At 39.4% G+C, this 25,458-nt stretch overlaps 2 protein-coding genes across 2 annotated transcripts; one reads left to right on the top strand and one right to left on the bottom strand.

Annotated features, from left to right (window-relative positions):
* The first annotated feature begins 5,393 nt into the window (after positions 1 to 5,393).
* On the top strand, positions 5,394 to 9,709 carry tpi1b (triosephosphate isomerase 1b). The gene is given in 7 exon segments (NM_001200378.1): positions 5,394 to 5,520; positions 7,872 to 7,995; positions 8,145 to 8,229; positions 8,357 to 8,489; positions 8,661 to 8,746; positions 8,837 to 8,924; positions 9,017 to 9,709. Coding segments are annotated over 7 exon segments (747 nt in total). The 5' UTR covers positions 5,394 to 5,408; the 3' UTR covers positions 9,136 to 9,709.
* A 5,103-nt stretch (positions 9,710 to 14,812) lies between these two features.
* On the bottom strand, positions 14,813 to 25,458 carry leng8 (leukocyte receptor cluster (LRC) member 8). Its single transcript, XM_017470240.3, has 15 exons — positions 25,155 to 25,458; positions 24,502 to 24,640; positions 23,746 to 23,880; positions 23,498 to 23,572; positions 22,064 to 22,490; positions 21,607 to 21,784; positions 21,302 to 21,472; positions 20,995 to 21,213; positions 20,743 to 20,904; positions 20,017 to 20,305; positions 19,611 to 19,712; positions 18,934 to 19,002; positions 18,706 to 18,835; positions 18,258 to 18,465; positions 14,813 to 18,130 (listed from the first exon to the last, which is right to left on the bottom strand). The coding sequence occupies exons 1-15, from the start codon at positions 25,193 to 25,195 to the stop codon at positions 17,968 to 17,970; spliced, it is 2,508 nt and encodes an 835-aa protein (XP_017325729.2). The 5' UTR covers positions 25,196 to 25,458; the 3' UTR covers positions 14,813 to 17,967.

Here is a 25,458-nt window from a genome sequence, read left to right on the forward strand (position 1 = left end):
GAATGCATTATTATTATTATTATTATTATTATTATTATTATTATTATTATTATTATTATTTAGATGGAGGGCACCAAATCTACAGGCACTCTGTACTGCCTCACAAGAAAAGAAAAAAAATCCCATTAGTATCATTATTACAAGAAACTAATTAGTCATTATGTGAAAATTCTCATTATAAGGAGAAATGAAAAGCTCCACCAGTTACAATGTCATGCCTGTGGATGACAGATGAAATGGGCTAATGTCACTTATATAAGGGCATGCTGTGAATAAAAGGTGAAAATTTCTTATACTCAATTCTCATTGTTTCCTACACCATTATCTCCTTATTCTCAAAAAAAATGTCATAAGTAAATGAAACTAACTGTAATATTCTATTTTTTTTAATTAATAAAAACACTATGAAGGATTTTTAAATAATCTCTCTGTGAAACTGCAGTTCACTTATTTCCTGTATATGATTATCTCCTAACTATAACAATAACTAACAATAATAACACTTCATGAAATTCTTCAATACAGAGAAAACTGATTGTGTGGGTTTTTTTTTTTTAATACTGTATCTGTGATAGCATTTGAGACTTTCAGCTGTAGGCAGATTACTCATAATGTTTATTTCCTATGCCATTAACTCCTCTTTATTAACATGTATCAAAGATCTGACATTTGTTTATGAAAATAAGTATAACATACCAAAATATTAAATATTAAAACTTTTTGCTGTAGGGCGTTTTAATAATAGCTCTGTGAGATGATTGAATTTAGGCAAACTGCACTTTCTGCTTATTTTCTGTACCATTATCTTTTTCATTATCCAAAGACATTCACTGAGCACTTTATTAGAAACACTATAATAATACTGGGTAGGGCCTCCCTTTTGCTCTCAACCTCAATTCTTCATCGCATCGAGTCCACAAGATGTTGGAAACACTCCTTTGAGATTCTGGTCCATGTTGATATGATTGTATCATGCAATTCCTGCAGATTTTTCAGTTGCACTTTCATGCTGTGAATCTCCCGTTCTACCTCATCCCAGAGGTGTTCTACTGGATTCAGACCTGGTGACTGGGAACATCACTGAAGAACACTGGACACCAAGAACATTGAAAACCAGTTTGTGATTAATTTTGCTTTGTGACATGGTGCATTATCATGCTGAGAGTAGCTATTAGAAGATGGGAAATTGTGGCCATGAAGCGATGTACATGGTCAGCAACAATACTTAAATAGGCTGTGGCATTCAAGCGATGATTGTTTGGTATTAACGCTCCCAAAGTGTGCAAGAAAACATTCCCCACACCATTACACCACCTCCACCAGCCTGGACTGTTGACACAAGGCAGGTTGAATCCATGGATTCATGCTGTTGGTGCCAAATTCTGACTGTCTCATCTGTGTGCCTCAGCAGAATTATAGGTTCATCAGACCTGGCTACATTTTTCCAGTCTTCAACTGTACAGTTTTGGTCAGCTTGTGCCCACTGCAGCCTCAGATTTCTGTTCTTGACTGACAGAAATGGAACCCGACATGGTCTTCTGCTGTTGAAGTTCATCTGCCTCAAGGTTCGACGTGTTGTACATTCTGAGATGCTTTTCTGCTCACCGCAACTGTACAGAGTGACTATCTGAGTTACTCACAGTAGCCTTTCTGTCAGCTCGAACCAGTCTGGCCAAACATACAATATTTAAGCTTTTAACTAGTAAAGCATTTTTAATAAATATAACAGTCTTGAAAGGCAACATAATAATTCAAGAAAAATAATGATCTAATTGAAAATATATTATGAGTTTATCATGTTAAGTGGAATGAATTACCAGTGAAAATGAAAATTCAATGCTCAAGATTTAGACTGTTACAGTGATCACAAAAGTCTCTTATTCTTTCATTCAACCAGTGACTGTACTCTATACATCATTAGAGTGGGCTCAGTTTAATATCCAGTCAGTTCAGTTTATCAAGTCAAGCTTATCAATGTAGAAAAAATCTAATAAGAATCATGCTAATTCATCAGCGGAACACAATGTAGTTAGCATTATAGCTATCCGTGTGCTTGAATATGGATAAGCCTCAGTAAAATGTTTAAAAATACTGGAGTAAGCAAAGACTCATGCAAAATGAGGCGTCTCTTTTGCCTCATATGACATAATATATAATTTTAGATAATCTTTCTTTCTTTTTAGACTAACATTGATCCCAATAGCTAGCATCATTGGCAAGTCAAGTCAAATTCTGTGTGTGTGGGTGTGTGTGTGTGTGTGTGTGTGTGTGTGTGTGTGTCTCCCAAAATGCCTATACACTAGCCTGATCTCAACTTTCTGTTTCCCATGCTTCACTTTGGACAAAAATAATGAATAACACAACTTTCAGCTCAATTTACAAAATGTTGGATATTAAAGTCCCAACGGTGTTATGACAAAATTGCTACAAACAATTTTTTTTTTTACAATATTTCTGCTTTTTTACAGTATTTCAGTAAATAACCTCATGCTGCCCCCTACTGCTAGAAATCACACAATTCATCTGATAATAATAATAATAATAATAATAATAATAATAATAATCTGAATGTTTTGAATATTATTTAATTATTCTTATTAAAATTCCATAAATCAAGTTCATTGTTCCAAAATCTAGTGGAAAGGCTTCCCAGAAGAGTGGAGGTTATTATAACAACAAAGGTGGACTAATGCCACAGTCCTGGAATGGGATGTTGAACAAGCACAGGTAGTAGTCGTGTGTGTGTGTGTGTGTGTGTGTGTGTGTGTGTGTGTGTGTGTTTGTAGGTGTCAATGTGATTGACACTCTATTCTGAGACATACATCAATATGAAGTGTCTTAATCTGTTCTGTTATACAGGTAACACAGAATGATGTTTAGGTACGCTCTCTGTCTCTCTCTCTTCTCTCTCTGCCTGTACATCTTAATATCTGGGTACACAGAAGTCCCTGTCCTTGTTCTGACACAATACGCTCTCTGTTCCTAGTTAAGTCAAGCAATGTCTAACTCTTCCTCCTTTTCTGTATATAGTATCTCACAAAAGTGAGTACACCCCTAACATTTTTGTAAATATTTGATTATATCTTTTAATGTGACAGCACTGAAGAAATGACACTTTGCTACAATGTAAAGTAGTGAGTGTACAGCTTGTGTAACAGTGTAAATTTGCTCTCCCCTCAAAATATGACGACATCACAGAGCTGGTGGATGTTAGAGACCTTGTGCTCCTCCACCTTCCATTTGAGAATGCCCCACAGGTAATAAATGCCCCACTGAGGTAATAAAATGCCCCACTGAGGTAATAAAATGTCCTTACAAATATCTGTGTAGTTCAGGGGTGTCCAATCTTATCCGGAAAGGGTCGGTGTGGGTGCAGGTTTCCATTCCAAATGAGCAGAAGCCACACCTGAGTCTATTGAAAGCAAAAGCTCAACTGATTAAAAAGGTGGAATCAGATCTGGCTCCAGATAGGTTGGAATGAAAACCTGCACCCACACCGGTCCTTTCCGGATAAGACTGGACACCCCTGGTGTAGTTAAACCAATACAGAGACACTCTGGACCAAACTGTAATAAAAACAAACTGAAATGTGACAGTTATTGTGAAAATGTCTATGATCAAATAGTAATTTATAATAATGAGTACAGTATTAGTTATGCATTGACTCATGTATATATATTTTTGCTACGTTTACCTTTTGTATTATTTTTATCATACAATATTTGTTTATTTATTTGATTTAGACTAAAACAGCATTCCATAGTATTAACTACATGCTAGATCTAGCTAGATCACAATGTGCCTTCGAGACGCATTGGACCCTGTTCACACCTGTACTCAGCACTGTTCACTTACGATCAGTTCACATTAATGCCAGGTATGAACAGCACCAAAAATTCCTGACCCCCCAAAATCTGCTCTATAGCTTGACTGACAGATGACTTCTTCTTCTTTTTCTTCTTTGATGTTTTACAGCAGTTAGCATGCATAATGTTGCATTACTGCCACCTGCTGTCTCACTTTAACTGACTATTTCTTAATAAATTCGTCCTTCCAGTCCTGTCCTCCTTAGAAAATTAATCAGATATCTCCCTCCTTGGTCATTATTTCCATTTTTCTACTAAACTTTTTCACATTTTTTTTTTTGTTGCAGTGAATATATTCCCAATGAGGTTATTCACATGAAAATTTCACCAGACATCAGTATTAACTCAAGAAATCCTCATTGTAAAACTTATTTCCCCCACCTTTTTCCATTTTTGTCTGATTTGTCGTTATGTTTATAATTTGTTAACGTGTTTTCTGATTTGTCGTTATGTTTATGATTTGTTAACGTGTTTTCTGATTTGTCGTTATGTTTATGATTTGTTAACGTGTTTTCTGATTTGTCGTTATGTTTATGATTTGTTAACATGTTTTCTGATTTGTCGTTATGTTTATGATTTGTTAACGTGTTGTCTGATTTGTCGTTATGTTTATGATTTGTTAACGTGTTGTCTGATTTGTCGTTATGTTTATAATTCGTTAACGTGTTTTCTGATTTGTCGTTATGTTTATGATTTGTTAACGTGTTGTCTGATTTGTCGTTATGTTTATGATTTGTTAACGTGTTGTCTGATTTGTTGTTATGTTTATAATTGGTTAACGTGTTGTCTGATTTGTCATGTTTATAATTTTTTAACGTGTTGTCTGATTTGTCGTTATGTTTATAATTTGTTAACGTGTTTTCTGATTTGTCATGCTTATAATTTGTTGATTTATTTTCGGACTTGTTATTTTCTTTTCATATTTGTGATTTGTTTTGCTCTTCTTGGCCACCGTACTACGTCAGTAAAATAAAACCTTTTCAAAAATAAAATAAAAATAAATAATAATAATAATAAAAAAAAAGCTGATTGAAGTTGCGCCACGGTTGCAGATAAGATGTGGAGAAAGAAACATAACTGTGGCGAATCATCAGAAATGTAATAAAAAGAGAGAAAAAGGGAAACCCCTGCCTAATGAGCTCATTATTTCAGCATTGTATAAAAACCTGAGCATTGATTGTAACTGTCAGATGATCTGCAGACATCTCGGCTTTTGTGATTCTTAAAAAAAAAATCCTGGAGATTTCATTTGAAGTTAAGGTGATTTTCCACGACCCTTTACACTTCCATGTGCAACACCGAAACCACTTGTGAGTGAAGAGGAGGTGCACATAGGAGCTGTGTTGTGTCTGGATTGGATCACACCAACTGTGACTCATCACTGCTGAAGGCCAATCAGCTGCCGGTAGGCGGAGCTTTGAGCTCATTTATATAAACCCACCACACTGCCTTCACACTGCTGCCAATTTCTCCTCTTGAGGTCACCTTAGTTTCACCAGTAAACCAGCAGGCTGTGTGTTGGCTGTTCACTTTTCTGTAATCATGACTGCCAGGAAATTTTTCGTCGGTGGAAACTGGAAGATGAACGGCGATAAGAAAAGCCTTGGAGAGCTTATCAACACTCTGAACGGCGCGAAGCTCAACGCCGACACCGGTGAGGAAGTAACAAGCAAAATGCTGCATGCTGTTGTCTTCTTCCCCTGGACCTGCCGTTATTCTCTCACTTCCGGTGCACGTACAGAGCGCTAACGAGCTAGTTAATGTATAACAATGTCGTCTGGTAACGTTCCTGCACTCCTTCGTGTTAAATCCCTGTTATAAAACGGAGAAATGACAGTCCAGGACGCTTAACATCTCAAGTTCTCTCGCTCACACACACACACACACACACTCAGATATTGTATTATATTCAGCTCGGCTAATTGAAATATCGTCACTGCGTCCACACTAGGTTTCATGTTGAAACAACATGGAGACGCATCAGTCCGTACCGTCTCTGTCAGAGTGATGCTAACGGCCATGATCCGTACCACTACATGTGCTAACGCTTGCGCTAACTCCAGTTAGCCTGAGACCCAAGGTCGTGTGTGTCCTCAGTGCGCGCGACTGAGAGCTCGGTTTGTGTTTTTAAAAGTGGAAAGGGTCGGATCGCGGTGCAAGCGTTGGATTTACCGGTTAATCACTTGCTTTTGGTGCAAATCGTGTCCACAGCCGTGCTTTGTCTCTGCAAGCGGATGCTGCGAATAGGCCTGAAGCGACAGCTCCTGGTGGGTGTGTATGGAGAAGTGCACGCGCGCACGCTCGCGTACGTGCGTGTTCGCTAGCACGTAACCCCACGGTCAGACCGAGGAAACTAACAAAACAACAAAAAATAGTGCTTCATGACTGTGGAATATGCGAGCGAAACGGGCTTCTAACCATGAAAAAGCAGTAACACTGCTCCTTTTTGTGACTTTTGTAACTTATCTGTATAGTTGAGGTAAACGTTTAAGCTGTATCTGCCCATGTTAGGAGATCCTCGAGTCTTCATAACAATTCATTTATAATGTAGCTGAGGAGAAAATGAGGGGAGAATATGCCTTTCTTTGTTTTGAGTGAACCTTTTAATTTTTCCCCCCAAATAAATCTGTTAAAGTTAAAACTTCTATTTACTGTATACACACTTACAGAGATGTGGACTTCAACCAGCCAAAGTTCAACATCTCAACATTTCTCTCCCAGACAGCTCTCTTGCATCAACAGCTATTACAGATTCTATGGGCTTTTTTTTTTATTATTTTTTTTTATTATTTACACTTTTTAAAAAAAAAATAAAATAAACCACTTTATTTTATTCCTGTGACCCACCTGACCTTTACCTTCCAGTCTCTGTTGGACGCATGATCCTTGTAAAATGCTAAGCAACCTTTTCAATGATGACCTCCGACCTTTTGACAGTGAAGACTAGGATGTGTGACCTTTAAGGCAGAGTCACTGCTGGGGTTTAATTTAGATTTGACTTTTACCCAAGATAGTCTTGCAAATACCACATGCTGATCCTTGTCTCCAAACTACACAGTGCATTGAGGACAGTGGGCCTTGAAGTTACATAATAACTGTAGGTTCTTATGGACAAGGCACCATCAAAATGAGGACCAAGTTTTGTGAAACTGTCAACTGGGCATGATTTATGAAAAAGATCCCAAACTTTGACCATCCCATGGTGCACCATTAAATATATAATTTGAAAAATGGAAAGTATGTGGTCCATTTGCAAAGCTGCCTTGAGAGGTTTGTCCACCAAATGCCAGTGACAGGGTAAGGAAGTTAGAAGCAACTATGAAGCCATGCATAATGCTCTAAATGCTACCAAAACCATGATTCAGTAAGTGTGGCGTTCTCCAGTTGATGGTACAAAGTGTAATATTGGGAGGGAAAGGTTTTGAGTCTCCAGCTCCAAAACATTTTTGTAATTTGGACTTATCTGCAGACTTTTGGTTGCTTTCCTTACCTTGACACTGACCCGTGTAACTTCATGGTACATAAGCATAATCATGGTTATTTCACTTACAGGCTGTAACACTACAAAATGTGAAAGTACAAGAGGGGTAAGGTGCAAAGTCCTGTTGATTTCCCACAAAACCTTGTTCATGAAAATGTAGCAATTCTGAAAGCATCTGCACATTTAATGCAACAAGCATGTCTGCACCAGCTATTTCCCAAAGGTTGTGTACGTGTATCCATTTGCATTTTCTTCTGCTTTGTGATTACAAGACACATGGCTGAGAGACATAATGTTTTGAAAGCTAGAACTAGTAACAGTTTAAAGAACTCTTTTTGCAGAGTGTAGTCACCTTGGAGATAATGGTAGGTAGTTGATTTGTGTATTGTGGTTTAATTAGTGTCTCTCCAGTACCCTCTTCTTGCATCTTAGCCACTTCACATGTTTTGACAACGTAAAATTGACTTGTACCAATTTTTTTTTTTTTTTAAACATGGAGTTCTTTTATAAAATTCTTCTTGCAGATGTGGTCTGTGGTGCTCCTTCCATTTACCTTGACTTTGCCAGGTCCAAGCTTGATGCTAAAATTGGTGTTGCTGCGCAGAACTGCTACAAGGTCGCCAAGGGTGCCTTCACTGGAGAGATCAGGTACAGGGCCACAAATAAGGAATTAAGAATTTATTAAAACTTTTTTTTTTTTTTTTTTTTTTTTCTTTTAAACTTTGCTAAACCTAAATTTTGATGTGCTTTTACTTTTTCACTCACTCCACCTTTGTCATCCTTTCTCCCTCCCCAAGCCCTGCGATGATTAAGGACTGTGGTGTGGAGTGGGTGATTCTGGGACACTCTGAGCGCCGTCACGTGTTTGGAGAGAGTGATGAGGTATCCCACATTAGTCATTGCTTACCAATGCTTGCACAAAGTGTGCTAGGAAATCTTGGGAGACTTGAGGTGGCTGCACTGAGGACTGTTCAATACCTAATGTGTGTTGTGGCACTGATCCTTGCAGCTGATTGGTCAGAAGGTAGCTCATGCTCTCGAGAACGGCCTAGGTGTGATCGCTTGTATTGGGGAGAAGTTGGACGAAAGAGAGGCTGGCATCACCGAGAAGGTTGTCTTTGCACAGACCAAAGCCATCGCAGGTAAACGAATATGGTGGTTATCTTTGAATGTTTTGCAAGACTTAAATATATACCATCAAGTTTAAAAGGTTCAAATGATTTAGGATTAACTGTTGCTCTGTTATAAATCATGCATGGATCTGTTAAGTGCATGCTAATGCCAGGTGCTGAAAGCTTCCTCTTGTGCTGTAGACAACGTTAAGGACTGGAGTAAGGTGGTCGTTGCTTATGAGCCTGTCTGGGCCATCGGCACTGGCAAAACTGCATCGCCACAACAGGTACAACCATCATGAGTCATTAGATGAGCAGACTTCTACAAATTTGCTTCCTGTAGTTCAGTGTGATAAATTCCTATGTTCTTTATGTAGGCTCAGGAAGTGCATGATAAACTCAGGCAGTGGATGAGTGCCAACATTTCTGAGGCTGTTGCTAACTCTGTTAGGATCATCTACGGAGGTAAGGAGCCACTTCATGACCATGTATGTTCCATAGAAATTTCATTGATCAGTGATGGGTTCAAGTAAAGACCTTTTTTCGGTCACTTTCAGGCTCCGTTACTGGGGCAACCTGCAAGGAGCTGGCATCCCAGAAAGATGTGGATGGCTTCTTGGTGGGTGGAGCTTCACTGAAGCCAGAGTTTATTGACATAATAAACGCCAAAGTGTAAACAACTTGAAACGGAGTAGCTGAGGCACAGCTCGCGCTAACTACGCCTGTTTCACCACCGCCCTAATCTTGGCATAAAGCGCACCTGTTTCATTTGAACGAAATTTTTATTTCCCCCTCTCCCCAAGTATTTGTGTGCTGCTGCTGCATAAATTCCTTTTCATTTGTGCATTATGTATTGTCCTTGAAAGATGATTTAATCTTGATATGATTTGGCACTTAAAATGGAGGCAGTATTGTCAAACTGTAAGGAGATAATGTTAACTCTCTCTACACTAATGATAAAGCTCCCTACCTGGATTAGAGGATTTAGCACTTGGCTTTTAGGCCATGCCTTTACATGACGATGTTTACCAACTTTGTGTGCATATATTGTCAAGTTTATGGCAAAGAGCCAATAACCATGTTTCTCTTGTCCGTAGTATTTTTCCCTTTACTGTATGTTCTGTGAATTAAGTTAATAATGCATCAACTGCTCTCCATGAACAGCATCCAGACAGAGTGGCTGATGTCATAACCATGCACTATACGGTTAATGCAAGTAAAAACCTTGTAATAAATGTGAGTCGAACAGTCACATTGCTCTGGTTTTATTTTGTGCATAAACAAGTCGTTAAAACAATACAGTTGGTTAACCCAAAGTCAGGAGTTGTTGGTGTTATCAAACTTGTACCTGTGTGAAAGTATAGTTATGTATCTGATTTAACCTTCATTCCATCCGTATCCTTTTACATATAAACCTGAAACTAGGTTTTGAGAGGTTGTTTTATATAAACTTCAACAAGCCTTATTCTCAACTTCTGTGGTTCAAGTCCTGGGTTGAGTGTTAAAATATCTTGAATGACCAAAGCCTGAAAAACTTGGGTTTTCCAGCACTTTCAAATACCGCCTCCACCCAAGTACTCCATCATACAGACTGCATTTCTATATCAAATAACCCAGCCTCCCTTTCAGAAGCCTAATGCATACAAGCAACCTCCAGCTCTTCATACACTCGTACTCCTGTACTATCTACTATAAGGGCTTGGAAATTGATCTCACACTGGACTGCATCATGAGAGTATTGTATGTGGCTTGTTCTGCCATTTTGATAGGGTTAGTGTTTTGTTCTTATGTTCCATATTGTTGCTGTTTTGTCTTTATTTAGGACTTATCATGCACAAAATCACAGAAAAATAGGTTGCACTGCAACTTTCAGAGAGACACAACGCATGGACAAAATGGATGGATTACTCTTACTGGTGGGTTTGGGTCAGTATTGACATGATCGTGTGCAACAGATGAGACCTGATTTTGTCCTGTCAGGAGAATAAAAAGTTCAGACAGGCGTCCCTATGCAGCCTCATAGCCTCTGAACACTGCCAGTCGGACATCTGCGTCTGTAGTCTGCTGACTATACAAAAGTAAAATGTCTCTGAAACCAAAGTGTTGTATTAACAGTTCTTGTATTTTAATGCACTGTATTTTCAGGGGCTGCAGTTCAGCATGGTTGCATATTTAAACTGAAAATTTCAACTGGAATTATTTCACATTTCCAAAACATTCAGTTGGTTTAAAAATACCATCTATAATATTTGACAGGCAAATTTCGGTCCATTTAATTTCGCTTTCAAAATTGGCTTCCTCAAATTCAGTGGTTCAAATTCAGTTGGATGGTGTAAGGCTGGTACCAAGATGTCTGAACTTGGAGAGAACTACTCTCTGAACGCAAAGGACTCCTACGAGGACTAACGATTGATCGATCTCTCTCTCTCTCTCTCTCTCTCTCTTTCTTTCTCTCTCTCTTTCTCTCTCTCACACACACACACACACACACACACACACACACACACACACACACACACACACACACACACACACACACACACACACACACACACACACACACACACACACACACACAGAATTAGCATCTCCATCTGAAGTATCCCTTATGCTGAGTGGAGACTGGAAGATCCTCACTACATTGTTTCCTTCTTCAGCTCTCTTCACACCCTTCTCTCTCTCTGTGTGTCGAGATCACCTTAAACACACCCAAGATCGATTATGCATTACAAAATGTGTTTTAAAGTGAATAAGAAGTTGACTATACATATTTGGTATCATTTGAAAGGTCTCAGTGCATCTGGAAAATATGGTCTCATTCCATCAACAGCAGTTCAAATAAACATATTGTGGACCCCTACTGGTGGAAATCTTGGAATTGCAGGAAAAGCAGAGTACTGATGCATAATTTCCACCTGTTGCTACTCCATCTTCACCAGCAGTTTGTGTAACCTAGTGGGTGTGGACAAAGATCAAAGCAACAGGCAAAGTGAGACCTTCACAATTTTATTTTCTGAAGTGGACCAAACTGTAAGTACATATGATTATCAGAGCCAGTATATGTGCGAAAAAGCTGATTAAGATGTGAAAGCAGTGTTTATGTTTATATTCAATGTCTTCACAGGTACATTAAGTTTTTTTTACATTAGAAATGAAAAATCTTGACCTCCATATCAGAACTATTCATGCTTGTCTTAGAGTCCCTGCTACTGACCTGCATTTGCATGATTAATGTGACAACAGTGATGTGATGGATATATGTGATAGTGAAAGCATACTGTTATGTTGCTAACCTACTTACCTTCTTGCATCCATGTCCTGTTTGTTTAACAAAGAAGACAATGAAGTGTTGAGGTCAGCAAGATACCTTGTCACTTCTGAGCATTTTTGTGCACTTCTGAGCACTTTTCAAAGACAAGGAAGAGCTGATGGGCTTCTACGAGCCAGGATAGTAACAAGTATAACCATCCCCCCCCCCCCCCCCCCCCATGTTGTGTGTGCTTGAATGTCAGCATATACATTATGATAAAGACACAATTAAATCATTTTGTGGTTTGTCACATCATCTGTGTCAACAGACAAAGAGGCCAACCTCAGAGGCCATCATCTATTCAAACAGAAATGACCAGGTCAGCACAAACCTTTGTACCGCATTCGTAATATACATCTGGTTATGTATTGTACAGCCGTTCTGGTAGTTACAACATTTTTCTCAACAGGCCCTTCCTTGGATTGTTCTTAGATCGCAGAGGCAAATGACACTTTACTGGAACATGTCCTGGGCCCAGTGTAAACAAACCAACCAAGCATTTCAGGTCATGTTCCACCTACTGCAGACCCACTGTGACATGTTGATTAACTGCTCTGTTCACAGGCAGGATTAAACTGCAGAACTACAAGAACTGTTAATACAATGCTTTTTCCCCCCCCTCAGTTAGTGCAGTTCAACATACTTTTTTTGTTTCAAAGACATGTTATCATTTTACTTCTATAGCTGACTTTTTCCAATTAAACACACTCAATATTGATTAGTGAGAAAATGATCAACAATCTATTTTGTTTAAGATTAGCCACAAGTACTAATCACCATGAATCAAGGCTAGTCTCTGGCAAACCAGAAGTGACTTCATTTTGTTAATGGATGTTTTGCTGTTGGTACACTAGAGGACAGTAACCACTCCCATTCACTACATAACATAAATAAGAGGCTTGGGTTTGATAATCTGGTAAAATTAGAGACTAGAAATAGTCTTTATTCTCAATTCTAACCTGCTGTACAGCAACAACAATGGAGTTATAATTACTTGAATATGAAGAATCTCATATTTAGAACAGTGATCACATCATGAAGCAGATATTTTGAGGTGAAATAAGTTTTCCCTCATATAAAAATGAAATTAGGCAAATGGCTTAGTAATATTTCTTATTATAAAATTATATACAAAAAGTTCATTTAATTTTTTTTTGTCCCATCTGAGAACTACCACCCAAGAGAAGCCAGTGCCTGATCATTGACACAGGATTTCTGCAGGAAAAATCTTTTAAAGGATTTGTAACAGAATAAAAATGTTTGAAGTGTTTGCTTAAAAAAACAAACAAACAAAACAACAACAAAACCCAAAAGAAACCATGGAAACTATAATGGTCCTTGTGGGTCTCTACTGGTAATGTGTTGGGTTCTATTGGTGGTATGTTTATGTCTAGTAGAAACCAATACAAATATTAAATCCCAATAGAATAAGGCCCAAAATACACTATTTGTTAATGGTATTTGTGGTGGAAACTATTAGAATTTCTGTTATGGTTTCTATTGGGTATTTTTTCTGAACAGGGATGATCCATGTGCTCAATTGCTTGGTTACAAGAAAGCAGAAATGAGGACCGTCTTTGGACCCTGATTACTGGATTGGGTTAGGAGCTACACTATATGGTTAAATATGTCACCTGAGTATTGAGCATCGAAACACATGGGCATCAATATTGAGTTGTTCCTCCTTTGCACCAACAGCAGCCTTCACTCTACTGGGAAGTCATTTCACTAGATTTTGAAGCATGGCTGTGGGAAACTGCCCATTCAGCCACAAGGGTGCAAGGGGTCAGGCACTGATATTGAGTGAGAAGGCCTGAAGCCCAGCAGTCATACCAATAAAACTGATAACTCGACACTGTGAAAAAATCTTATTTTCCCCACAAATGCAACTGTTATTCAAATCAGTAACAAAATGTTGCATCATTTTATATAGCTACAAACATTGTTGAGCCAAATACCTTTTTTACCCAAAATACTAAAAAGTACAATCTTCTCTTAGCAAGTTGAAATGGGTAAATGTAATACTTCTTATTCAACAGAACCATAAAATTCATTGTAATATACTATATCATTGCATGATAAAGTAATATTTTTAGTGGACACAAAATCACTGAGCTTTAATCATTCTTGTTCATGAATCCTAAAAACAAGTTTTGCATTTGTTTTACACAATAACCCCCCAAAGAAAGCAAATTTCTTTCTGATTTATTATTTGAAGAGCAGTACAATATTTACAGATAACGTATATACAACTGGCAAAATTGTTATTGTCCTTTAGCTCAAAGCTGATGTTCAGATGTTAAACATTTGAGCTGTAAGAAAAGGCAGGGAAGCAAATCAGATGACACAGGGATACTTACTGCCGTGCACAGAGCACATACATACGTGACCCTTACATTTCATTATAGAGCACATGGGGGGACAGAAAGAGAAAGGAAGACAAAGAGACAAGAGAAAGCAGCAAAGAATGAAAACTAGTAAAGAACTCAACCTATGAGAGAAGTGAACATCACAAAGTGGAAAGGCATCAAAATAAAGCAAAACAATTACTATGGTACTAAAGAGGTGGGAAGCAGTCAAATCAGAAGAGGACCAGAGGAAGAGAGAGCAAAATGCACATTTACAGAGAGGGATGGGACCATTAGGCAAGAGGCAAGGAAAACACAGTAAATGTTACCACAAAACAAACATCCAAAATAAAAATAAAAACTATTAATCTAAAAGACCTGGGCAATCTGTTAATTTTTTATGATTCTCATATATAAAGCATTTAATCTAAGAAAAAAAAAAAAAACCCAAATAAATTTACATTCAGCTGAAAACAACCTGGTGTGGGAGAAAAACTGCAAATGCCATGTTCAGATGTGCCCTGTGCCCCAGCCTAATACTAAATAAGGTGTTTCAACCAAAAACTCTGAAGAGACTACAAAACCTGAAGCAGTATAAAGTCACAGGATATTTAAAAAAAAAAAAAATATATATATATATATATATATATATATATATATATATATATATATATATATATATATATATATATATATATATATATATATATATATAGTAAAAAAGGAGAACAAAACACATCTGAACTTACCAATTTACTTCCCACAAACCTTGACAATACATTTACAGACAACAGTGAAAAAAAGTGATCAAGAGCTTCAAGACTGTGCAGATATAAAAAAAATTGCATACACACTGCAAATAGATTCATTAACGTTTAGATTAAAGGTCTAGCAAGGTGAATACATTGTCAGGTGTGGCCACTTTCCAGCGTCCAGTTCAACTCTGGATACGTTTCTCTCTTATTTTTCATCTTTTCGTCCACCGTTTAGCTTCCATTATGCATGACTGCAAAGACAAAAGAGAAATCTGGTAATGAGAAAAAGAGCATGAGAGAAGGAGAGAAAGGGAGGAGATGGGGGGAATGGGGTCAGTGCTGCACAGGACAATCAAACTGATGCAATAAGCCATTAACACAGGTCATTTATGTTACCATCAAATGAAAAACAAAAATAAGATGAAAATGAGATTCTACAGAACAAACCAATAGAAGCTACACTTGGAAAGTGAAAGGCAATGCAGCAGGTAATCACTTCTTACATACACTACGCTTTTAAATGTTTCACAAACAAGCAAAAAAACAAAACAAAAAAACCACAGAGGCGTACCGGCACTAAACACACCAGTTAATACAACCTGGCTAATGCTTTTCTATGTGGACAAATATGCAATAATATTAATAAAAAAATAAAAGGGGGGGGATAGCCAATCAATCATTACTGCACAGAGAAGTGGAACAGTGGTGTTAACTGGTGTGGGAACAGTAATTAAATCAAATCTTTCTCTTGTGAGCCCAAAAAAAAAAAAAAAAAGGCATGGGGAAGGAAAAAAGTGAGTAAGCAATACGTTGAAGCAAGAAAATGTGGGAAGTTAAAATAGCAGCATATGGATGAAACCTTTACACTGAGAAATACGAAGGGGGGGGGGGGGTAGAGTGAAGAAAACAACCAGCAAGACCTGTTAGGAAAACCTAGTCACCCACAAAAAAAATATATATATTTGGAGCAATAAAAAGCTGGAATTACAATAGCAAAGATGTTTTGAAAATAATTATCCAGAAGCAACCGCCATTACCCCAGATCTGTTCATATTACTGTTTATCTTTCATCTCCAGCAACACAGAAGCAAGAAATTGTTTAACATCCTCTCAATTTATAAATATATATATGTATATTTATATACACACACATTCCCATTACTCAAAATTAGATGCAATCAAACTTTGGTTTTTAAAAAAGCTTCCATTTACATTTACTGTCTGAATTACAACAACACTTACCATAGTAAACACCAAATTTCACCTATTTAATCCCAGGGTCAAAAAAGAGCAAAGAAAGATATTCTGTACAATATTTACACTTCCACACTTGAGTGCTTCACACCTGAAGATAACTCAAATATACACCAATGTTAAACATCTCTGCTCAGTAACACGACGAAACATACCAAAGTCTGCTCTATGCTCCAACACAGCAAGCTAGGCCAAGCTTTTTGGACTACAAAAAGAGAAAATCCATAGGGAGGCCAGATTTTGCTGACCCTTCAAGCAATACTCTAAGCTCACCAAACAACTTTAAAAAGTTTCAAATGATGAAAACAAGCGATTGCATACAAAACAATCCTGCATCAACATCAAGATAGTCACATTCCCTTACAATCCTACATTAATTATTGGAAAGCATTAAAGAAACCTGACATTTAATGTTACGAAATTCTTCAATTGGATGAATCAGATTGTACTCGTATGATTGCGTGTTTCACTTTGATATAAATGGCATCTGAAAAACGAACATCGCCGTATCTGTTGCTGGATCAAATTTCTCATTCTATAACCAGCCAAGTCCCTTCTTCTTACCACGCACAAGTATGCGCTCAGGACAGATACAAACCCATATGCTTTCAGCTCCTACATGGACAGGAGAAGAAAGCTCCCAAAACGACATCATCCAGCCGAAGTGATTACAGCTCTGCTTTTCTTCTGCTGCCTTACAGGTTTCGCTGCTGCCACGGCCATCCTCACTTCAAGGTGATGCACTCTGGATTATTTCTGTGGTAGGTGATCTTGATCTTCATGGAAAAACTGCTGTTGATTTGGGCAAGCTGCCCTACGTAGACTCGGGTCGTGAACTTCTGCAAAACTACTGTGGTCCTAGATTCTGTAGATTTTGCTGCAGATCTGCATCTCCATTAACTGAGTCTTTGCCTTGCTGCAGCCATTTCAGTGAGATATGCTCTAGATGCTGAAGGAGATCAGTGAACTCGATGGACAGACTAAGGTGTGTGCACACATATAGGGGATGATGTAGAAGGAACACTAGCTGTGCGGACTCGCATCTTGCCATGCCGCATGAGCCATTTCTGCAAGTCCATACCTGGAATTCCTGGGATAAAAGACTCAGGATATTGCTCTATCGCTAATGGAGCTCTTCTGCTGCTCTCATGATGGACATAGGATGAAGACACATGGAGGCATACAAACCATCTTCTCACCAGACTGGCATCCATTATCAGCGCAAGACAAAGTCCAGTGAAAATGACAACTTGATGCAGTTGGATCTTGTAATCTGGAACAGAGAGCTTACAGCAGCCATCTTTGTCTTGAGACGAACAGGAAATTTCATAATCAGCCTCTTGTCTTCACAACTTTGGTTTTCAGGACATTTTCATCATACGAGCTTTGAGGCTGTTGGCTTGAGGGAAGAAAAACCATTAGAACACAGAACACCATTAGCTTCAAAATGATCTGCGAGGCTGGGAAACGTTCTTCAAACTGTCTAAGACTTTCTGCCTGCTAGTCAAAGACGAACTACAGTGCTGAGGTTTTACTGCACTTGGTCTATATCTGATTATTGTGTGGATTTGTGTCATATAGGCAGCTTCTCTTCCAGTGTTAATACTCTGAGGTTTCAAGTATAGGCAGATCAGCTAATCACTATCACACTAAGTATCTAAATGCATGTCTTTTACAGTCCATTTCTGTATTCATGTCATACTCTACAAGAGTAATAAGAATATAAATAAGTGTAATCATCGTCATCTCACTAAGCTAAGATAGGCTGGCTGGGTTATGCATTGATCTGGTCCCTCATCACTCCTATCATATTGTAAATACTCCCACCCCTCCCATGTACATTACAAAGTGGAGAGACAAGCTGAGCTGGCTTTGCAATCTATCTTGCTAGGATCTGACTGAATGAATGTAACTCCAAGCCCTGTCAGGAAAGTCAAACATGTATCTAAACAAGGGAAGGCCAGACTGGACTGTACATACTCCACCGGCACAGAGGGCCTGAACCTGCAGAAGACAGTGAGAGAGACACAGAACACAAGAGAAAACTGATTTAGTATCAACCTTACTTCAGCTATTAAAAAATGCACACTGATCTAAAACTGTTGAGTGCGGCCTTGTTATTTGTACTCACGTTTTGAGAATAGCCCTCAGTGCTAACTTCCTCTCACGCTCCACAAATTTGTCGATGAGGTAAGCTGCCATACGTGGTGCTCTCTTGTACAGCAGGAAAAATCGGTGGTAGTTTCCAAGCGCCCAGGCGGCACGAAGCGCAAGAGCGTGAGCCACACAACCATCCTGACGGAGCTCGGGGGTGAGATACACCAACTCAGTGGTTATGTCTGAGAAGGAAGAGGGGAGAGGAAAAAGAAGAAGGGGGAAAAAAAAAAAACCACATTAGTATGACAACACACAATAGCTGTACGCAACAACCTGGCACTATAACAAAACAGGTTAGATTACACTGCATGTTGAAATTGAGGTAATTTAGGTACAGTAAAGCAGAGGCAAGAGAATAACACAAGAGGATAAATGCATAAAGCCTGAAAAGAATTGGTAGCTGGCCAGAGAGCAAAAAATACCTCCAGAGTTCTTAGTGAAAATGTAGTACAGCAGTCTGTAGGCAGTGAATTCTCCAACATTGCTTGACGGACACTCCTTGTAAAGCTCCTTCAGCTGTGTCTGGCACTGGTTAAACTCCTCATGGTCACCCTAAAATAAATTGGTGTGTGATCACACTTTTGCTTTACCATAAATACTAATCACAAACTCCACACACTTCAAACTTAAAACATGAAAAGATGCTGTACCTTCTCCAGGGCGATACGTGCATGAGTTTCATAGACCTCCACTGTGAAGTCTGTTCGTATCCCTTGAACCTGAAAGGACCAATTCAACGTTAGGGTACAAAGAAATCTTTTAAAAAAATAAAATGGGGCAGAGGGGGGTGTATCTAAACATGAAATAATACAGAATTCTCATACTGATATTTTTTCACCCAATACAAAATAAAACAAAGCCTATAGTATATTTCATAATGTAGATACATATTGTCGTTAAATATTGTGGAAAATTTACTGAACAGAAACTACTAATAGGCCTAGTAATTAATCATCAGTAATGGCTAACCAAAGCCGTATCTAAAATACTTCAGTTACAGAGAAAGGAGTAGACTGCGTGATGCTGTAAAAATAGAACAAAAATAGCTGTATGTTTTTGGTACATCTGCCACATCTCTACCAGAGTGGATTCTTTCCAGAACAAGAGCCCCCCCGGCTGACTCTCAGGTGACGTTCTTTTGGGCTAACAGTGCACTACGGAGAATATCACACCGTAAAGTCCATGTAGTGATTGGGATTTGGTCCAACTGTGTTTTGGAGGAGCTTAAATTAAAAAGACTATTTCTGCATGAAAACAGTGAATTGTTCCATGGAACTCAGGTGGATCTAAAAAAAAAAAAATACGCTATTCCAGCGAATTTACTTACAGTGAGGTCTTGTCGTATTGACTTCATCTGTTCACAGGCATATGGGTAATCCTGATTAGACTTCCAGTGAGCCTTCACTGCAGTCAGAGACTTGCGCAACACCTGAAAGGCAGAACAATCAGGAATTGAACATGTGTAAAGGGCACACAAATTTGCTGCACATCCAACGAAAGCATTTGGCCTATCACTCAGTACTATATTAAAAGAATGGCCTAATGAATACAGTACATGTCTAATAACTGCTATTATTTTTGCTCTAATTTACAAACAAAAAAAGAAAGAAAAAAAAAAAAAAAAGCTAGGGTGGCAGCCAGATGGGCCATTCTAATTAAACTGAATTTCCTGTACATTGCTCCGGTCATGAAGCCAACATTTCATTTTAGTGTAGTTGTTGACAAAAACGTACAGGCACAGGTCGCACAGTGGCAGGATCTGGGGCGCAGGTCAGACGCAGATAGATTTTGGTGATGTCCTGGCAGGTACCCACAATGGGGCATTCGTCCCAGCTGAGGCCCTCCTGAGAAGCATTTGGGAGCTCAATGGCATTGATATTCAGAACCAGCGGTTCAGTGCGCTTCGTGTGGAATCGTGCTGCTCGGCTCTGCTTCTTGGCCTCACGGTTCGGGTCGTGGAAGTCCAGGCCTGCTGTTCCACCCTTCCGCTTTTTACCAAGGACACCAGCGAGATCGTCATTCCTTAGAAAGAAGTACAAGTGAGACTTGAATTAACTGTAACATCAACTGCATATATTTGTATGGTGGGGGATTCATTGCTAGATTTAGGTTGCCATTCTATTTTGAGGCAGGGAGTTTTCACAGCTGTTGATTGGTACAAGTCAGTAATTTGGCAAAATTCATAAATTTACAGCAAGAGCTGAAGAGAAAGACCAAAAACTGAGCATGGTGTTGGCAGTGTCCTACTGCAAGGAGGTGTTTCATAAATAGAAAATGCTAAAAGCACAGACATATCCTTGAGGAAAACGTCCTCATGACCACGAAAGGGGCACGTGTTCAGCTTCCATAAAAACACTTACATAAAATACCCATGGAGTATTCCTATGGAGAGCATTCGAGATTCCATGCTCTGATGGAGATGGAACGAATTGAAATTGGGATCAATTTGAAAGTTTTACCTTCGCCCTCGATTCACTTTTCCTCCTCTCCCCCTGCCCCTTTCTACTGCTGCTCCTCTCCCCTTTTCCCTCTCTTCTCCACGACCTCTCCCGGCCCGCTGTCGTCGGGATAGAGGTCGGAGGTCGCTTGACATGCTGCTGTCAGACTGCGAGCCAGAGTCACTACAAACAGAAACAATATCAAGCATCATATCTCCAACAGTTTTTTAAAGAACGACGGCATGGCTTTGGCTAAGTTTTTGTACTGGTTACCTGCGGCGATGTCTGTTTTTCTCTTTGTAGCGGCTATGAGGAGATGGCGAATGTGAAGAAGAGCGGGATGAGCTGGAAGAGGGACTCCTTTGAGAAAACACATTTCTGTAGTTGCCCAGCCGAGCCCCACCCCTACCTCGAGTTGCTCCTCCTCGACCGATAGTGTTCTCTTGAGAACGTTGAGGTGCTGCCTCCCAACGGGATTGCCGAGGTTTCACCCTGAAGAGAGACAATTTAGCTTGCCTTCTTCCAAGATATGAAAGAAGACTAATGTCATAAAGAATGCACTAAGAAAGATGCAACTCACTCTGGAAGAGGTTCTCTAGTCCAGTCGATGGTGAAAGCTGAGCCATCTTGAAGTCTGCTCTGCAGAATTTCCTTGAGCACCTTTTCTGTCCTGTCTTTGTCTTCTTCCGTCTCACAAGCCGTGAAGCAACGCTGCACATATTCCTTCATGGCCTGAGGCCAGTCTTGAGGCCTACACAAACACACACAATGAAGTCACAATGACAGTCTCTCCCCCTGCTCACTGGGAGCATAGATAATTTTGTGCTTATTCCTTAAAACACAGAAACAATGATGTAGCATGGCTCTGTATGCATCAAGTCTCACCCAGTTTGAGAAGTTCCTGCAGTGGCAGCTGTTGTTACTGAAGACACAGAAGTTGCTGATGTGGTTGAAGTGGAAGCAGACAATCCATTTGCCTGATCACAAGTTCCAAAATTCTGATTGCTCGTTACATATAGGCGTTTCTGGATGTTAAACTTCACACTTCCGGATCCAGGAGCCTCTGTGTGTTGGAACAGATTTAAAATTCACTGTACCATCAACCAACATCTACCAACCTACTCATTATTCTATAGCTATGGTTACCTGACCTTGTCAAAAATAGCATCTTATTTCTGAGACTTCCCAGGCATTCCATTTAATATAACCTGGTACACTTCCTTAAACTATGGTATTTTTGTCAGTGTTGGGTGGATCATATTTTTCCTACTTATGTAATTAGGAACTACATTATTAGCATACATTCAGGTCCATCATTTAGTATAAACCCAAGCGCACTTACGTTTCATGCGGTTCCACATCTGCTGCCCGCCTTTGTTCACATTTGAATTATTGGCTTTCTTGCAGGTATCCACCCGACTTGCTCCTCCATACGGGCCCGGTGCTGTCCCCTGTTGCTGGGATGTTTGGTAGCTTGTAGGCTGGAAACCCTGGTAACCCGATCTAGTCTGACCATAACCGTAAGTCCTCACAGGACTGGAGTCGGTAGGGCTATAAGGCAGAGCTCCATTAGGGTTGTAAGGGGATGGGGAAGGAGGTGGAGGGTACTGGGAGTTAGTTGGGGGTGGTATGGGAGGGGGAGGTGGAGGAGGAGGCTGCTCTGTGCCTGTGGGGCTTTGTGGAGGAGGCTGGGGGACATCAGGAGGCGGAGGCTGTGCTTCACATGGGTAACCAGGAGTCTGGTCCTTCAATCCAGCCATGCCAGTGTGCTGACAGAAAGCAGGCAGACATGGGCCTAAGTGTTACACAACCTTACAGCACACATGTTTGAGTCAATCCATTGCAACGCACAATCTGTTCGCCACCCTCTACCACATCCTTGAAAAGCATAGAGTCCACCAGTGACCAGATATCATTTAGATGGTGGATTGTTTTAATCTGCTAGCTTGTCTGGGTCACTGCTGTGCTGCTACATTGCTACGAATGTTTCATATGCAGCACTGCTAGGATTTTAAACACTAGACTTACTGACCACCAGACCAGAGTTTTGGCCAAGAAATTTGTGTGCCGGCCAAAGTCTCCGGGAATAATAAAGTTTACCGGACAAACTGGAAAAAAATCTGGTCATCTCATTGCGGTGTTTATTTTTCCCTGTAATGTTTTGGACTATATGTAGTGTACGCGATTGTGGCAGTGGGGACGTGGTTGAGCGGCAGCTGTAAACCCGAGTTTACTTGTGTGTGTGTCCATTTGGGCTTTCACTGCCTTATGTAACAAGTGAGTGAGAGAGATGACCAGCACGGAGGTGTGTGTGTCCTTGAATGGGTCCACTGGCCCAAAGCAAAAGTAAAAATGGAGAGAAACATGAAAGAAAAACTAATTTTGCACAGACAGAGATGTTATTTAGGTGTGCAATTGTGAATGTACTTTCTAATATCTGCTTTGTGTTAATATTTTTACCGGACATTGTGTCCAACAATCTTTTATTTTATCTGACATTTTGAATTTATAACGGTCAAAAACTGGTATTTACCGGCTAATGGAAACTCCTTACCAGACATACCCACAATGTTGTAGACAACAACTTTTCAATGCCTAATAATCAGTGCTCAATTTCTGGCCACAGGACAGCTTGTGGCTGGATATTTTTCTTAAACTGGGAATTTGTTAAAAAAATTTTAAGCAATGCTGTGACACGTAACAAAACGCCACCAGATGTAAAATGCATGCTTGTTCAAAAATATACTTCTACATACTTAACATCACCAAAAATTACCTGCGCAGTGGGAGTTGTCGGTTGCTGGTAGGCTCCTGGAACACCATACTGACCTGGGGGATATGGTCCTCCATACTAATAATTAGAAAACAATTCTATCAGTATATATTCTGGAATTCTTACATTTTCTAAGTACACTATAGCGCCACTGTGTAAATGCACTGAAGGGTAAAATATCAGTACAAGCCTTATTACTGAATTGTAGCTTTTTATGCCACATAAGTTCTGTAGCCCTCGTGTGTATTTACCGGAGGCACTGGGTAGTAGTAGTTGTAGGGGTATGGGTATCCTGCGTACTGTTGCTGGTTCTGTGGGTACCACTGATAGTATGGTTGTTGCTGCATTGTGGAAGTGTCAGTCACTGCTGCTTGGTACTGTCCAGCCTTTAGATTAAAAAAAAAAAAAAAGATTAAAATAATAATCTGATAAAAAAATATATATATGTACACACACCACACAGCTGTTAATACTTGAATGCCTGATCTAAATTAAGAATCTATTCTAAGAAGATGTCTTCACTTTAATATTCTCTCTCACAATGAGATATTACCACACTGCTGCATTGCAATTCTTTAAACCATCCTTCCCATTAAGTCCAAGAAGAGTGTTTGTCAGTAACAAAGCACAAGTTCCACTTTATTATTGGGCTGAATGGTATCCAAAGTAAGGATCATGGATAATTAAATGTGACTGTTTAGAAATGGACCGGTACAGTCATCTTACCTGTACGACCGATACGCTGGAAGTCTAGGCTTGGACAATAATGATATATTGGCCATAATTAACAAAACAGACAAATATCTTTTAATCATGTCTGTTAAAAAATCCTAGTGGTTGCTCATTTCTCACACTTTTTTAAATATATCTCAAAACCATCCAGAACTGTAAGAAGGTGACAGAAGCACAAGCCAAGAGCGTGAGGATTAGGTTACTCATGCACCATGCATCATAACCTACATAAAGGGTTTTTACTGATAAGCGTGCTTTAGTGGATGAAGCCTAACCTGTGTGTTGGCGTGATTATTTGCAGATGGCTTGTTGGAGCCCTGGCTCTTGGTGATGGAGGCCAGCGCCTGTCTCGCCTTCTCCCACTCTGGGTTTTCATGAACAGGCGCCTCTGTTGTATTACTGCCCCCATATGGCCTGGAGATTGGAAACAAATTAAATTTAGCGGCTCATAATTAGTACCTCCACAAATCTATAGTCAAGTAAATGTACCTCACATAGAATACCATGTTACAAATTGCCTGCTACTTTTGAACGGAGTTATTATACCGTATAAAAGAACATGTCTAATAGAATACTAGTAACATGTGCCAAGTAAAGCCATCTACCTAAGTCAACTAGAATTGGGGGTCAGACTAAGCTAGCCATGTACTGGCCCTAATTTACTTAAGGGATGAAGATTCTGTGGTGTACAAAATGCACAGAAATCAGAAAGGTGTTAGCTAGACAAGCTAGCATAAGCCGGGTTTTCGCTGGTCTACTGTAGAGTACATTACGTTAGCTAAGCTACGACAAAACATTTCACTTCGTGTAACTCAGTAACCTTATATTATCTACCAGGAAAACGAAAAAACGCACAAAAAACCAAGGCAGTAGTTCCTAGATTTTATTTCTCCAGCTAAACGCACTTGATAGAAGGTGAATACTTTACCAGTTCGCTGTCGGGGCCTGCGGTGTCGTATTCGTCGCCATTTTGCTGCGGGCAAATTCGCTGTGCTAGCAAGCTGGCTAAAGAAGCTAGCTCAAAAAGACTAGTCAGCCAACCAGCTATTAGCTTTCCTAAAAAATATTTGCAAATACAAAGAACTTGAAGATATTTTGTAAATTCAACCCGAAAAATATGTCAAATCATGTAAAAAAATAAACTATATAAGTAAAGAAAACACAGCAGTTTTAAAGCCATATTAAAACACGGCGACGAGAAAGTCAACACCTAAAACAAAATGGCTGCCGAT

This window comes from Ictalurus punctatus, chromosome 1 (genome assembly GCF_001660625.3).
Source record: "Ictalurus punctatus breed USDA103 chromosome 1, Coco_2.0, whole genome shotgun sequence".
Taxonomy (NCBI): Eukaryota; Metazoa; Chordata; class Actinopteri; order Siluriformes; family Ictaluridae; genus Ictalurus; species Ictalurus punctatus.

What these genes read in the sequence shown, in the direction of transcription:
- leng8 (XM_017470240.3), bottom strand. Translation starts at nt 25,195, where the DNA reads ATGGCGACGAATACGACACCGCAGGCCCCGACAGCGAACTG. An exon ending in ACTACTACCCAGTGCCTCCG is followed by an intron (nt 23,573 to 23,745) that starts GTAAATACACAC and finishes TCTAATTATTAG; the next exon opens with TATGGAGGACCATATCCCCC. An exon ending in AAAAACAGACATCGCCGCAG is followed by an intron (nt 20,905 to 20,994) that starts GTAACCAGTACA and finishes TTCTGTTTGTAG; the next exon opens with TGACTCTGGCTCGCAGTCTG.